General features: G+C 44.7%; 1 protein-coding gene across 1 annotated transcript in view; it reads left to right on the top strand.

The window, feature by feature from the left end:
- Positions 1–14061, top strand: part of ror2 (receptor tyrosine kinase-like orphan receptor 2) — a 24770-nt gene extending 10709 nt beyond the window's left edge. Inside the window, exons 3-9 of the mRNA XM_056588750.1 lie at positions 2057–2344; positions 2791–2821; positions 7880–8001; positions 8429–8743; positions 9394–9651; positions 10077–10282; positions 10459–14061. Coding sequence (XP_056444725.1) covers positions 2057–2344; positions 2791–2821; positions 7880–8001; positions 8429–8743; positions 9394–9651; positions 10077–10282; positions 10459–11889 — 2651 coding nt within the window. The 3' untranslated portion in view covers positions 11890–14061. The remainder of the gene's footprint in view (positions 1–2056; positions 2345–2790; positions 2822–7879; positions 8002–8428; positions 8744–9393; positions 9652–10076; positions 10283–10458) is intronic.
- The last annotated feature ends 3439 nt before the right edge of the window (positions 14062–17500 follow it).

The following is a 17500-nucleotide window of genomic DNA, read 5'->3' as shown; positions in this document are numbered from 1 at the left end:
CGGACAGAGAGACAGACAGACAGAGAGACAGATACTCAGAGATAGAGAGACAGTTTGTCAGATACACCAGTGTAATGCTAAATGACATCCATTGCACAGTATGGTTAGGCAGCAGCTGCTGCACTGGAATAACGTCTTGCTGGGTGAACTCAGTTAATCAAGAGTATTTATTTGCGTTCCCCATTGTTTATATTCTCCAGAATAACCTCTCATAACCCCTAAGCTTCATTCAGAGAGGAGAGCTTGAGAGAGTACAGAGACACCGCCTACACAACTATGAACGTTTCAACGTTTAGTCATCGCCCTTCTCCCGGCCCGTGTGTTACGCCTGATCACCTGAAAGCAGAGATGACAGTACAATTGGCCATTATTATAAAAGTACCAGTCCATTGCACCTTCCATGGAAGACAGCCTTGAAATCACATTCAATGGCAGATTGAATTTTAGAGATATGATCAATGTCACTCCATTGATGAACCGTACTTTGCTGCCACGTGTTGAATTTCCAACTAAAGTATAACATGCTGTAGTACCAATGCTGGTTTAGCTATGGATATTTGGGGTCACATATATTAACTGCACCTACCGTGCTGAATGAGCGCAGCTTGCGATACTGCAAACTTTTGATTGACACATCACAATCATTAGAAATCTCTGTTGATCAGACGCAACCAATGTTGAGAAAAGATAAGAATTACAACTTCACCTGAAAAACTCCCTTGCCAAACCCAGGGAATGTATAGCTGTAAGTCACAAACAAAGGCTGCATTGTTGTGGTTTGTTTGTGTGTGGTTTATGCACACATTGCATTCATTTGAAGAGAGGACAGTGTACAGCTTTGTCATTATTACGCCATGCTGTTACACTGCACGTACAACGTAATAGGATCAACCAAGACGCACTGGGACTGTCCTGTCACAGCACCCTCTGATCTCCCGCATTCTAAGTGAAGCTCCGGGTACAGCTAATCAGACAGAATGGGAAGCAGCTAGGACAAGTTCCCTTATTGGTAGTCAACAGCGAGAGCACCCACTTCACTGGTACTCCGTACAAGAGACTCTGCCTAGATATTCCAGCAATGGTTACCATTTTGTTTAGTTTATTGTGAAAGTGTTTGTTTGTGCGTCCCTCTGCTTGTGTCTGTCTTGACTCTTGAACCAGGAAAAGCATGTTTTGTGCCTCTCTGTCTGACTCATGTTGGCCGCTTGATGGATTGCAGCAGCCCATGGCAATATTTCCCTAGTTGAGATGCGTTTTTTAATATCATGATGTGTCCTATCAGTCAGTCTGTCCACCCCTGTGGAAGAAAAATGATACGAGTCTATGTGGCATAATACTATTATATTGTGACAGTATTGGAACTCTTTTCTATTACAGTATTTTTGACTCTGAGTGAATCAAAGTTGTACCGCACCCCTAGTTCACAATGTGGTCTGTTGTGTAGGGAAACTGTTACATGACAAGTTAACCTATATATGATATCCTATTATAATATTGTGACAGTATTGGAACTATTTTCTTATACATTACTTTTATTTCTTAGCATATACAATTTTTAATGCACACATAGTTTGCAGTGACTTTCGTTTGAAGAAAGCACAAGGAGACTTTTGCATGAGTAGTTAGAACCAGGCACACACACCCCTCCCCCTTCAACATGTCGTCAGTGAATGGGTCCCACCAGGCATTTACAATCTGTTCAATCACCCCTCAAAGAAGCACTTGGTTCGATCCTCAAACAGAGTGCTATAAATCGCAACAGAGCTAATTCCAAAATTGAACCAGAATTTAAGAAAAAAACGATGTTTTAATCACCACTTAGATAATGTGAAATTGAGAATAAACTCATCAAATCCCAATCTTTGGGGTCATCGTTTGACCACATCGTCACGGTTTACCACAATTGAGGATAGCCCAAAAATAGAAAGGCAGGCAGGCATGTCTAATTCGCCCACTTTGCTCCTTTTAGCCCAAAATAACCCAAATAAGGTCACTTATGTGTTAAACCCTCCAATAACCCAACACTCCCGTGGCTCCATTCCAACTCTTCCACCAGGCTTCTACCTGAGGTTCCTGGGCCCGGTCAACAACATCACCCACTTCCAGGGCCAGACGGCCACGCTGCACTGCAGGGTTTCGGGGAACCCCCGGCCCACCATCCGCTGGCTGAAGAACGACGCCCCCGTGGTTCAGGAGCCGGGACGCATCTCCATCCGGAAGATGGACTCGGGCTCCAAGCTGCGCATCACCGACCTGGACACCACCGACACGGGCTACTACCAGTGTCTGGCCACCAACACCCTGAAGGTCATCTCCAACACCGGGGTGCTCTACGTCAAGCTGGGTGAGGAGGTGCTGGTGGTGCAATTGGGAGACGTGTTTAGATGTGAATGTATCTGGATGTACTTAAACCGGTGGATTTTTACTCCTTCATCCATTATCCAACTGAGACCGTCTCATTTGTGCATATGACAATAAACACTTTGAATTGAATTGAATTGAATTATCATACCCATATGGCTTTGAGGTGTATTTTTGTGTTTTTGTGACAGTACCATAGCCGCTAATTTATATTTATTATCACATATGCTTGTGATATGTTTATACATGTGATATTAACTATTTTGAGGTACAATGAGGGTATACACTGTGATGTTTAAATTTGGAGTCCTAATACACTGGCAGCCCGGGGCGATTGGGGGAATGTGTGCAGCATGTTTGACTGTGTGCTTTGCTGAATGCTGGTTGAGATCATTTTGTTTACCCCCTCTGCCTTCTTCTGCTCCACAGGACAGCTTCCAACACATGGCCCTGTTGAAAAGTAAGTGATTACGTGTGTGTGTGTGTGTGTGTGTGTGTGTGTGTGTGTGTGTGTGTGTGTGTGTGTGTGTGTGTGTGTGTGTGTGTGTGTGTGTGTGTGTGTGTGTGTGTGTGTGTGTGTGTGTGTGTGTGTGTGTGTGTGTGTGTGTGTGTGTGTGTGTGTGTGTGTGTGTGTGTGTGTGCGCATGCGTGTGTTTGTGTGTTTTTGTGCACGTTAGTGTGTGTGTGTTTGTGTGTGTGCATGTGTGTGTGTGTGTGTGTGTGTGTGGGGATAGCACGCCCGAGGCATCTAAACTGGCCTGCATAGACATGCCTGCGATGTATCTTCCCTTCCACCATGGACTAATGCTGAATTTTACACCCGCCACCATCAGATAAAGTCGTCACATTCCCAATGCTGCTTTGGCTGTAACTCGACAAATCTTTTACGCAACACTTATTCACGGGCCCACCACTCGGCTTCGTCGAGATACGGTCACAGACACAGACCTCAGCACAGATTCCTTCCCTCGCAGTCAGCAGGCTAGTGGTGGTTTGGACAGGACACTTCTGACCTGGAAGGAATGCTGATTCACTGGCCTTAGAGGCCCTCTCATTGGAGGGGGGGGGGGGTAGTTCTCCCCAGCGCACTAACATTATAACTGTCCATCATTAAAGTGTCTTGTTAGAGACCAGCGTAGATACAGAGAGTATAAACAGCTCATTCTTGTTTCTGCTCCAAAAAAATCCTAGCCTGACTCCCCGTGTGGGTTTCTAAGCTATAGCGCCTCTCGTAATTCACCTTTATGTTACCCCCTCATTCATAACCCGGCGCGGGCACCACCGTCAGCACAACCACCACCACCACCACCACCCCTACCACCACCACCCCTACCACCACCACCACCACCACCAACGTCGTGTCTGACATAACACAGTCTCAGCCATTGCTGAGCACCGTTTATTTTCTAAAGGAAGGCGGCTTCAATGGTCTTTACTGTTTCCCCCATAGAATCCGTCTCGACCCAGCTCAAGAGTAGACACACACCCGCGCACACACACACACACACACGTAAGAGAGCACAAGAGCATAAGGTGACCAATACGCTGACCATCGTTTTTTCCTATTCATTTGTGAATGTGACAATTACTTGACATGATTGTCTACATATTTCACATATGGGGCTCATTGGCCTGGCCATACACACACACAAACACACATTCACACACACATACACGAACACACACACACACACACACACACACACACACACACACACACACACACACACACACACACACACACACACACACACACACACACACACACACACACACACACACACACACACACACACACACACACACACACACACACACACACACACACACACACACACGCCAATTTCACAAACAAAAGGCCTATTCTTGGTTGGGACATGCAATGGCACCCTTGCAAAAAAATATATAGCTTTAACTTTTTTATGTAACATTACATATGTGTGAAAACTAGTGGTTCAGTTACTAATTTAGCCATTTTTTTTGGTACATTTAAGAAATAGAAATGGATGTGAATCTAATGTTAAAATTTGTGTTGAATCTCTCACTGTTTATGGCAAATTCATCACATTCTTTAACAAGACAATGAGCCAAAGAGCAACATGGCTAGTTTTGGGTGCCAAGACAACTGACAATTGTTTTGTTCAGACTTTAGTGAAACTATCGGCAGGTCATCATTGTAAAATAGTTGAATGCCTACAAAAAACTTGAACACATCAAACTTCCATCCAACAGACTTTTGTGTTTTAAATTGTATCTAGTTTCTTGAACAATTTTTTCCGAAAATCTACCACATCAGCAGCCAATCTTGGCCTCACAATGACTGCATCTTGATAGTAGCTTGAGATTCGCAACAGATGTCAAATATATTACAGAGGAGGTTTAAATATAAGATCAAATATAAAGTACAAGCATTTTGTATTCCTACCAATCCACTACAATTGCAACTGAAAGATTTCATTCTTGATCTCCCCAACGTTGGATCTTACATCCAAACTCAACCAGTTTACGGGGTCTTTCTGAATATGTAACCGAGCATGCAAACAGATGTGGCGGAGGGCATATATAGTCCTTGGCATCATTCAGTGGGGAATTTTAGCGGCGATTTGGATAATCACACCAATTGTCGGTGTGCTGGCAAGACTGGATTCCACCCGTCATCCGCTCTGTGGCCGCGGCCGCTGCTCGCGTTCCCCCGTGGTTGTTGTCTCTGCTGTATCTCACCATCACCGTGTACACGCTGTCTCAAATCATTAGGCCTGCCTCAGTCCCTCCACTCTGTGCAGCCGAGGCCGTGTTTGCAGTGGTTGAATTCCCCCGGCGGTGGTTAGTATGTACAGAAAGCAGAACCCAGGTTCTCCACTTGCCCTGCGTGTTCAACCCAAACCACCACTCTGGGACCCATTGTTCTGTCCAACGTTTTACACAGACAGCCTTTGAACCCTAGGACACGTTTACAAGCTGTTGAGTGACCGTTGGTTGATTTAATGTAAGAAAATGTTCCACAACTTTGGCGGCCCTTTCCTGCTGTGTGACCCCTTTCCATCTGGAGAATTGAGTGTGTGCATAGAATGGTAATGTGCAAGTCGCAAAATAAATCAATATAACATCTTGAGAACTTTCCCTTGAAAACTATCCCTTTAGTTTTTACCGTTTTTTTGCGCTGGTCTGTGACTTCACGTTTCACTGTGTGCATGAGATGCCATGATAAGCTGAGGTTGTGGTTGATAATGTATTGGAAAGTGTGTGGTTTGGAGATGATACCAACCCTGTTTGTATTTCCCCTCATGGTCTTTCCCCCATTGTTCTCTTCAACTCTAGACCTTCAGCTGTCTTCTACATCTCTATCTTCTTTTGTATTTCCAGCTCTACAAACTTAGATACATTCATGCCGTTTAGCGCAAACTGATTCCATTTTGACGCATTTAGCATGATCTGATCCGTGATTAACTCATTATATTTCGTTTTCCAATAACATTTAATCATTCCAACCTCCGTTCCCTTTTCAAAGGCTATTTGTAAAATAATGAACTTAGGAAACAGTGCATTCCAATTTGTCAAATTTACTGGAAAATTCTACTTCTGGTCCGTCCTCTATTATTAGTCCGACCACATATCCCTTAACTACTCCATCATCAACCCGCCCTCCTGTTACAGTGGACAAAGTCTGCTGCACTAGTTAGCAAGCGAACCACGCTGCCTTGTGGGAACTCTGCTGCTGCCTCTATCCCTTGTTCTTTCGTAAGGCCTGTGTTGGTCAGCTACAACAGCAGCCGCCATTTGATGACTGCTTTAAACGCCGCACTGCAGTGTAATTTCCCCTTTCTTCAAATCTTATCTTGGGTGAAATTCTCCCTATGACAAATCTAAGCTGGAGCAAAAATTACTCCCAGATGTTATTACTGCCTGTGTGGGGGGGGGGGGGGGGACTGGGGGACTTAAGCATTGACAGCTGTCTTTGACAACATCCCGGCAGAATGTGCACAGCGCAGCCAGTTGCCCATGGGATGCACTGTTACTGTGTGTACTCCCCAGAGAACCAGAAGGACATGCAACGGTATATATAACCTGCGTGAGGCATCTTGTTTAGCTATCAATCAATTGGAGCTGATTGATTTGAGCGGTCCACTTCTGATTTGTTCTGCTCACGTACAGGTTGCAATGTTCTTCTCGGTTACGTTGTACAGTCCAGTCTGGATGAAGCCACTGCTCAGTGTCCCTCGGCTATGGCGTTTTTTTTTCTCCTAATGGCTTGTTTGAAGTTCACCACGAGTGATTAAGTCCGAGGCTCGTCAGTTACATCCACGAGACCAATTTCTTAAGAACATTTCGCTATCAGACATGAAAGACTTTTCTTATCGTCTTTTTTTTTTGCGGCTCACACAATTACAAATGTTGTACGTGCAGCTTTGTGTGAAACAGAAATGTGTGCAGAGATTTTACTTTGAAGTATTCATGATGAGTAGGCCTAATAAAAGTAAGGGACTACATAACACAGGGTCTGTGTTTTAGGCCTGTTTAGATTCCAGTGATATCACATATGAACCGGTGCTCCGAGTTCCTGTAAACACAAGATAAATCTTTCAAACATAGTCATACAAATGTTTCTTTTAACCTTACCTCCCACCTCGTCTGTGAGGCCTACCCAGTCACCTCCACCACTCATCAATGTTACAACGTCGTTGGACGCACATTGAGGAGATTGAAGTTTATTTGGTTTACGTCGTGCACTAAATCTCACAGTTTCAAGGCAGGGAAGGTCAAAAAAGGGTGGTGGCGCAGTTAAATTATCCATTTAAAATAATGGAGTATTATGCTGTGTGTATGGCTTTGTCTGAAAGCACCAGAGTCTAAAAAGCCCTGCCTAACCTTGATTCAGACAGCCAGCAGGGGCTAACTACGAGTTCAAAAGGCCAAAGTGTTTACATAACTAAGAGTCTAACAAGTCAAAATGCTGTGTTCGTTTGCAGTTATGTTGCTTAGAGCAATGATCTTATTCCCATCCCTCAAACTAAAGTTTTGTTTTTAATGATTCACCGCACCAGAAGGGGGCGCTTGTGAGGCGCTCAGATGGAAACAAAGGCTGCTGTATGAATAACCACAATTCTTGTCGCCCTGGCTTAGCCAAAGTAAACGTTTCAACATGATTATCAACACATAGATGTAACATAAATATTTAACTATGTGAGTCAGAGCCTACAACTGGTTTTAAGATAACATATTCAATAGTTTTAAGTAGCAACCCTCTAACTCTCTACTCTCTACTCTCTACTTATTTAAAAAAAAACAGTTTCAGACACACATTACATGAATATAAATATTCTAGTGATAAACAGCAGTTATTTTAATCAATACATGGCTATCTTTTGCAAATAGATAATCGATTTAAGCAAGAAGAGATAGGTTGAGATAATTAATTAGAAACACAGAGGGCCAGCTTTGTAATTATGAAAACTATGAAAAAGAAGATCTGAACGTGATGCATTGTCCACTCTTAACAGTCTTTCATGTTTATTTTCAGAACACCCGCGAAAGGCTTCTGTCAGCCGTACCGGGGCATCGCTTGCGCTCGCTTCATCGGAAACCAGAGCATCTATGTTGAGTCTCTGCAGATGCAGGGGGAAAGCGAGAACCGCATCACAGGTAAGAAACTGTTATAACTGATATAGCAGCGGTTTAACTTTGGTCATTTAGTGAGTTATAAAAATAAGACAAAAAGAGAATAAGATTTGCACAAAAAACATCCTAGTCTTTGAACTCAAAGTTGCACATCCTTCACATTGCTTATCATTATGTTTTTAACTACCCCACATTTTAATTATCCTAACGTGATAACTCCCAACCGACCTTACCAGGGTACTTTTGATTGATTTCCTATACGGGTGGTCTTCCACCCTAATGTTTGTGTGTGAACTCCATGCTTCCGTAGCTTTAAGGAGTGTCAACCAAACATTTGTTCACACTGCGACGTCCCAACCACAGCTGCAAGTCCTCCGTTATACTCTGTACCCTCAACTCAATGCCAACCGGGCTTCATGTAATCTCCTCACTCATCCCCCCCCCCCCACAGCGGCCTTCACAATGATCGGGACGTCCACCCACCTGTCGGACGACTGCTCCCAGTTCGCCATCCCGTCCTTCTGCCACTACGTGTTCCCCCTGTGCGACGAGGAGGCGCGGGGCCCCCACCGGAGGCAGCTGTGTCGGGACGAGTGCGAGGCCCTGGAGGACGACCTGTGCCACGCCGAGTACACCATCGCCCGCTCCAACCCCATGATCCTCATGCAGCTGGAGCTGCCCAGCTGCCACCTGCTGCCCCCGCCCGCCTCCCCGGACGCCGCCTCCTGCATGAGGATCGGGGTGCCCGCCGAGAGCCTGAACCCCAGTAGGTTTGGAGCGTCCGACTGACTCGTTAGGCCCCCCCCTGGTGGCGGCGGCGTTTTGAATGTCTCGCTCTGTGTAGATCGGGATTTGGTCAAATAGAAAAAACGTCTGTGAGATTGCGATTCAAAGACCTTGTTTAGGCTAGTGTTTAGAATCTCTCTCTCTCTCTCTCTCTCTCTCTCTCTCTCTCTCTCTCTCTCTCTCTCTCTCTCTCTCTCTCTCTCTCTCTCTCTCTCTCTCTCTCTTTCGGAAAAACATGTTTTATTAAAAAGAAACACGTTGAGCAGCGAAAACGCCTCGATTTGCTGCAAGAGAGGTTCAAAACGCCAGTGTACGCTAATCGCAAATTTGCACTGTGTATACTCTGCCTCAGCAGAGAGAGAATTATCAATATCTGACACTTTATGAGTCATTGAATTATGAAAAGGACAAGACAAACACACACTTACTTACTCCATTATGACATCTTTAATTGACACAAACCAGTCAACAGTATGGATCTATGTTGCCCTTTCAATTTCAGACCAATACAATTAATCTCGTCAATGTCTTGTCTAATTCCTACTGTGTGTGGCTGCGCTATTCATCCAAAGCCCAAAACGTTTCAGTGTTTCGACCCATTTCTAAAACTGAATCCTCCCTTTTTTGCAGACTCTCCCCCGGACCACAGCTGCTACAACGGCAGCGGGGCCCAGTACAAAGGCACGCTCAGCGTCACCAAATCGGGATACCTGTGCCAGCCGTGGGGTACCCACTACCCCCACAAGCACCACCTGTCGCCCACAGAGTACCCCGAGCTCCGGGGGGGCCACAACTTCTGCCGTAACCCCGGGGGTCAGATGCAGGGCCCCTGGTGCTTCACGCTGGACCCCCAGGTCCGGGTGGACCTCTGTGAGATCTACCCCTGCAGTAAGTCACTCTGCTGGGTCAGGGGGCCGACGTCCTTGCTTCACGATGCTGCCTCTTGTCGTGTCCGAGTTCGAATGTTGTTCTTACGTGTGTGTTTGATTATGATATTGTCTTGAACATTGATAGAGAGCTGATAACAGTCATTTTTGGTATGCTTTCCTCATTAATGCTTTTAGGTGATTTGTGAAAAGGCAAATGCTAATAATCCAGTCCCTTCTACTGTATTTTTTTCAGTTTTTTGATAAATATTTTTTGCAATAAAGGTTAATAAAAGTTTATCAGCATCAGATTTTAGCCAGATTTTAACATTGTTGAATACTTGATTGGTACTTGATGTATTGCAGCTCTCTCAGAGAGACTCAACACATTCCCCCCCCCAGAGATTCAACCCATCCAACACCTCCTCTCTCTCTCTCTCTCCACAGAGCCCCCAGACAACCTGAAGAAGGAGATCCTGTACATCCTGATCCCCAGTATCGCCCTCCCGCTGGTGATCGCCTGCCTCTTCTTCCTGTTCTGCATGTGCCGCAACAAGCAGAAGGGGAACACGGACACGCCTCCTCGCCGCCAGCTCGCCGCCTCCCCCAGCCAGGACATGGAGCTGCCTCTGCTCAACCAGCAGAAACCCCACGTAAGTCCTCCGTCGTGGCCTGGATCTCACCTCCAGGTCTCCAGCTAGCGATGACCTCAACACGGGTCTTGAAATGTCTCACGCTCCCACCTTGCTCCCTTCACACTAAATAAATGAAACGGTTGCTAGTGAAAACTGTAGGCTGACCTATCTCCTTGCTTTTGATTGGATGGCAGCCGACGAGGGAGATCAGCATGTCCACCCTGCACTTCATGGAGGACCTGGGCGAGGACCGCTTCGGGAAGATGTACAAGGGCCACCTGTACGGCGCGGCCCACGGCGAGCAGAGCCAGGTGGTGGCCATCAAGACGCTCAAGGACAAGGCCGACGCCGCGCTCTGCGAGGAGTTCCGGCAGGAGGGCGTGCTGCGCGCGCGCCTGCAGCACCACAACGTCCTGTGCCTCCTGGGCGTGGTCACCAAGGAGCAGCCCGTGAGCATGGTGTTCGGCTACTCGGGCCGCGGCGACCTGCACGAGTTCCTGGTGGTGCACTCGCCCCACTCCGACGTGGGCGGCTCCGACGACGACCGCACCGTCAAGTCCACGCTGGAGCAGGCCGACTTCCTGCACATCGTGACCCAGATCGCCGCCGGCATGGAGTACCTCTCCAACCACCAGGTGGTCCACAAAGACCTGGCCGCCCGCAACATCCTGGTGTGCGACAAGCTCAACGTCAAGATCCAGGATCTGGGCCTGTCCCGGGACGTGTACTCGGCCGACTACTACAACCTCTTCGGCTCCAACTCCTTCCCCGTCCGCTGGATGTCCCCGGAGGCCATCATGTACGGGAAGTTCTCCACCGACTCGGACATCTGGTCGTTTGGCGTGGTGCTGTGGGAGATCTTCAGCTACGGCCTTCAGCCGTACTGCGGCTACGCCAACCAGGACGTGGTCGAGATGGTGCAGGGCCGGCAGTTCCTGGCCTGTCCCGACGACTGCCCGGCCGGGACCTACACCCTGATGCTGGACTGCTGGAGCGAGTTCCCCACCAGCCGGCCCCGCTTCAAGAACATCCACGCGCGCCTGCGGACCTGGGAGAGCGCGTCCAGCTACAACAGCTCGGCTCAGACGGCCAGCACCAGCAACACCACTCAGACCAGCTCCCTGAGCACCAGCCCCGTGAGCAACGTTAGCATGGGCACGGCGAACGCGTCGCGCTACGCCAGCCCCAAGAAAAGCTTGCCCCCCTATCCCCACCCTCAGTTCATGCCCATGAAGGGTCAGATGCATCGGCCGATGATGCCCCAACAGATCTACATTCCCGTGAACGGGTATCCGCCCATGCAAGCCTATCCGTATATGCAAAACTTCTACCCCATGCAGATTCCGATGCCGATGGCTCATCAACAGATGCATCACCCGACTCCGCTGGTGGCCAAGGCCGGGTCTCATCATAGTGGCAGCGGATCCACTTCCACAGGGTACGTCACCACACTGCCCTCCAGCAGCGGTGGGGCAGAGCGGGCAGCTGCTTTTAACGATTCCAAGGCCAGCGATGAAGACTTGGCTGACGGGTCGTCTCAGAAAGAGGGGGACCAGAATGCAGAGTTTCAGCCAGTTCCGGAAACAGAATTGCTTGGCGACAATGAGGCGGTACAAGAGGATTAGATAGTGTGGAACTCTGAACACGCCTAGGGCGAGTTGCCTCTGGTACACGGAACAAACCTAGAGCTGAGGAAATCTCTGAATGAACATAAGAAATATACAGATGAATGCTTTTTGAATGTTTTGGAGATACTCTTTTGCCATCACTGATGTATTTAATGCAAATTGTGTCTCAGGTGTGAATCTGTAAAATACCAGTGTTAAACATTGCAGAATGAATCTTGATATTCTTTCCCATAGAGAGAAGAGGAAAGAAATCCCGATTCATTATGGAGACAATCATGGACCTTATCATTAGTATGTGGCACCGCTGTGTAATACTAATCAATCAAATAGGGATTCAAGATGTGTGGGTTCGCCGATTTGACAGTGTTTTTATTGTACTGTTGTTGTTTTGTTAAAACATTGTATGATAAAAAAAAAACACTAGCCAACATTAAGTTAACATGTGGTAGAATGTATTGCATATAGAGGTTTTGTAAAGGCGCACAACTTCACATTGTTTGTATTATTGTTATTTTTAAGGAGTTTACTTGTTTAATTGACGTTATCTCTAAATATACCTCAGTGTAACAACTATAGACCAGATAATAATGGGAGTAAGATTCCCATTAGAAAAATTCCATTGATTTATTCCATTATCTGCCCTATTTTCTACTCTGAGTAGTAGCTGGAGGTTATTCTTTACAATCAAACGTTTCATGTCCTATTGTACACATTTGTAATTTATGTAATTAGTTTTGGAGCTTTGTTTGCTTACGATATCTTTTTCTTGTTTTACCATGATGTCATTGCCACCAGATATTAGCCTAAATAACATACTCTATAATCAACCATGGGGTATACAGTACAATTAATTTCCTAAAAGACATTGATGTGTTTTATAATGGAGAAGTAAAATATGCAACATTACCAGATATCATTACTTGTCGATCAAATGTGTTTCATTGTTTTCATTTATTTATCAATTTTACTAAATAAAACTATGGACAATTTGAGTCGTATGCTCTAGTCATCTAGTTAAATGATGCTGTCATTTGTTAAATGCACCGTAATTGCATACTGATCTTCTACATCTTTTGACACTCCATATGGATTATACTTGCTGAAACTGTACTATACATTTGCCTATATGTATAGTGCCATTGATTGCACATGGCCTTTTCCCTTTGTCTTAATTGTTTGGATGATTTAATTAGTGTGATAGGGTAGCCTACCTATAGCAAGACTATAATAGGAATATACCTTTTGTTGGGGCGATTTCAACGTATTCCTGTCTATATGTTGTTTTCTGGACGTGTTTGTTTACAATTTACTAGCTACTGGTAATTGCTACATGAAGTGATGCTACTATCATATCACTGGTCTTTCTGGTTCAGGCGGCCAGCCACGACGGACATTCATGCCTCTCTGCATACTGGCCATCCTAGGTCTCTGAGCACGACGTCTGTTTAAGCTGGTTAATGGCATATAGATGAAGAACACCCAGCCACAACACCATAATGGCCAAAGGGTGAGAAGTGGACTCAGAATAACATTGAATGCCAGTCACACAGGCTCTATAAATGCAGCTGCATTAGGTACCGTGAATGCGTAAACATCAAGGTTAAGGTTGTTGTTGTAAATAGTTCCCAAATAAAAATCAGGACTAGCACTCACTTTAAGGACAATTTCTTGGGTACTTCACACAATTGGCTTGGCAACTATATGCCCATCTGATCATTGATTATGGCTTCTGCAACAGATTTTGACTTATTTGGATTACTTTGTTTGATTTTGTGTGTTTTTATTTGTTGATTGGGATTTTCATTTCAAGTAACGGTTCGTGTATAGGTTTTACTCACATTTTCGAGGTACATTTGAACCAGAGAACATATGACCATATCGCGCAAATTCAATGAAAGCCAATATTATAGGTAATTCCCCAAATGGGCAGTAGATGGTATAAGTGTCCTCAAAATGACATGTTCAATATATACGTTTGGACAATGCGATGTGCTATGGAATAATTTGGTCTAGTTTACAAAGTATAACAACTAGCTTAATTTAAGGAATTGTCGATAATTCATTTCATTATGGAACTTATGCGAATAGCATTATAGCATACCATACATTCTAGCGAATAATTTGGGGGGCTCAGAAATCAAGAATATATTTTTTAATGTTGGAATGAATTAGCGGAATAAATGTTACTTTAATGAAATGTTAAAACTTCAGTATTTAACACACACACACACACACACACACACACACACACACACACACACACACACACACACACACACACACACACACACACACACACACACACACACACACACACACACACACACACACACACACACACACACACACACACACACACACTTACGGTGCGTTTTAATTGGCTGCGGAGGCTGTCAGTAAGCACGCTGGCGAACACACTTAACCACTGACCTACTAACACAAATCTACGTGCCCTTCGACTGGATGAGGCAAGGGATACAAGGAAGTGAGTCCATATTGATAGGGAAATACGCTGAGCATTGTTGCCTGGTTAATGGGAATATGCTGCTTATTCACGCATAACACGAGGCGCAACAGAAGAACACAACCTCCGGGCCGATGCCAATAATAAGGTACTTTTCTTTCGTAGTAGGGTCACAACGTGTGCCAGCAATGCTTAACCACACGACATTGTATTAGGCTACTGGTAATAGTACGTGTTTATAACAAATCTCAACGATGTATACGGAGCTTTTGTAGGATTATAATAGTTGAAATGTACTTATGCATCCTATTTATTTACCTTTTAGATTACGTTTGGGATTCGGGTTGCTCGGTATTTAGCCTACGAAAAACCCGAACCTAACCCCGGTTGTTTTAAAGTTATTGTCTGCTAGGTGTAAGCATTGAGCTGGGATAATAGGGCCGATTGTGTAATTAAAAAAAACAGTGTGACGTTATGCTGATCGAGGGTCTCGCGGTTATGACACACGGCGCGATATCAATGGGCGTATCGGCGGCATATGCGTGCATTGAAAGCCGTGACATAGATCCAGTACTGTACTATGTCATGCAACTCAGCGTACGCATACTCTTTTTGACCCTCCCTGTATTCTTTTGTTAGAATACAAAGCTGATCGCAACCCAAAAAGGCACTAAATGTATCTTAATACCGCTTTCAAACTAAGCAATTGTATTGCTTAGATGTGACCCCATCGATCGTGTTATAGCCTACCACTCTTTCTCATACCACCCTTTTCATGATCAGTCGGTGGAGACCGAGGGGGGGACGGAGTTGTGTAACCCCTACTACACGATGAAGGAATTTGGGGGCGACATGACATGCCTCTTTCGTCTCCGTCATGTCATGTTGACCCCAAATTCCTTCATCCAAGAGAAAAGCTGAGCCAGACTTAAGAGAGTTTCAACTGGAAAAAGAAGTAGCCGCTTGTACGGCAGCATGGACCGACAAGCGGCTTCTTCTTGGACCAGTTATTCTAGTCTGGCTCAAGCCACTTGTGTTTTAAGTGTTGCATCTGCGGCTTCTGTGATGTTATTACTAGGTTCATACACAAGCACGTGGTCCTCACCTAGGCTTATATGTAGGTCTGTGGAGTAGGAATAGGCTATTTTTTTTTTATCGACGTAGACTCGGGATTACCATCCCAAACCCCGTATTCGACCCGCATAAAACAAATTCGAAATATCACAAAGATATAAGGTAGGCCTATATGTGGTTGTTTTGACATTGCGGCCCGGGATGAATGTTTGTACTTGTGGACGGCCACGTGTTGTGTATGATTATGACTATTCCTTTGTTCCCTCGCTGTCTGGAGCAATGGGATCTGCCAACTAGGACTGCCATTTTGGCATACAGCTTGTCTAATTTTCCAACTCTGCCGCCGCAAATACGTTGTTTATGACAGTTTTGTTGAGGTTCAGTGCCCGAAAATATTATAAATGTAAGAATGATGGATCAAGGTTCTCATTATATTATATTGAACACATTTAACGGTCACAGAATGTTTCTATTGAGTTGGGTTAATCATTTGTGACAGCTTCTATTTTGGCGCAACAATGACACCTTTCAAACCGACCTTATTTTGAAGTTGTGTTGGATAAAGTTGGGCCTAAATTGTGTTTTGTTTACAGTTTCCTGTTGTCATTAAAGCAACTTTATGTTACACAGTATTTAACCAGTAGGCTTTATTAAATTCTTGAATCTAACAGGAAATCATGTAAGTTGTAATGTAGGCCTAATCTTAACTGTATAGTTACTTTGTCCTGGGCATACTGAAAGGTCAATAATATGTTAAAATAAACAACAACTAAACATGAATTGAAACTAGTTAAGAAATAACGGGCCTCTATTTGTGTTGTATTTGAGTGGATAAAAATAGCCTTGTGATTGAGTAACGACAGCCTGCTTTAAATAATAGTACACCCAAGGTTTTCACACGAGATAACAAGCAAAAGACAGTTGACCAAACTATCCATTTCTTTACTTCTGTCCTTGAAACAAAATAAATAATGAAATACATGTTAAAATAAGAAAATATTTAATGAAATGCTATTCAAGCAATTCCATCCGATTTACACATTGAATAACCTCTCGACTGGTACTGTGCCATTTATGTTTATGCATTTACATTTCTTAGAAAAAGTATTCATGACTTTCCTCATTTGATTCAGCTATTATTACAGTAACACTAAGCAACATCAGTTAGTTAATTGTTACAACTATTAATATTATGATGCCATATCTTTATGTTGTGGATAATAGCCACACCATTTCTAACAAATTCAACACAAATAATAGCTCATATTATACCACCTTTTTATTTTTATACCAAATTACTTTGACAATATTATATTTATGTAGCTTGTCTCAGGCCGGGGGAGATGGAAAAATTGTTTCTGTAAAATATAAATCACAGAAATACCACGTCTGGTAGAATGACATCCTTTACTATGCGTTAACCAGGCTACGATTTAACAATATTGAACTAAAATATCACAACTTTTTCTTTCCTTTTCTTCCACATAGGTTTTGAACTTGCTCGGCCGTCTCACCCATGGTCGTCACCACTTCATAAACATGTACATTACGTCCCACCATTAAGAGATGATCAGTGAAGGGATTCATTCTTATTGACAGCAACAACAGTGTAACACCATGCAAACATTCAAGGAAGAACCAGGCCAAAGAGACTTGATGGGCCAGAACAACTCGGGTTCGCAATTCAAGACCCAGAGCTCCTGTCGTCGGAAAAGGGAGTTCATCCCCGACGAGAAGAAGGACAACGTCTACTGGGAGAGACGGCGCAAAAACAACGAAGCGGCCAAGCGCTCGCGGGAGAAACGGCGCATGAACGACGTGGTGTTGGAAACAAAATTGATGGCACTCGGCGAGGAAAACGCTACCCTGAAAGCAGAATTGCTGTCCTTGAAGCTTAAATTTGGTCTTTTGAGCTCAGAGGCTTACACTCAGGAAATGCATAAAGTTTCTCAGTGCACTGCTGTGCTGTACCGGGATTTTGTTACACCCAGCTTAGGTCAAGACCCTAACCCCCAGGTTATAGAGGAGCCCCTACACCTGGGCAACAGCTACATATCAGTCATCAAACAC

Source organism: Gadus chalcogrammus, chromosome 4, assembly GCF_026213295.1.
Source record: "Gadus chalcogrammus isolate NIFS_2021 chromosome 4, NIFS_Gcha_1.0, whole genome shotgun sequence".
In the NCBI taxonomy this organism is placed as follows: Eukaryota; Metazoa; Chordata; class Actinopteri; order Gadiformes; family Gadidae; genus Gadus; species Gadus chalcogrammus.
The sequence above is the reverse complement of the archived record's forward strand: the minus strand, read 5'-3'. Positions and strand labels throughout refer to the sequence as shown.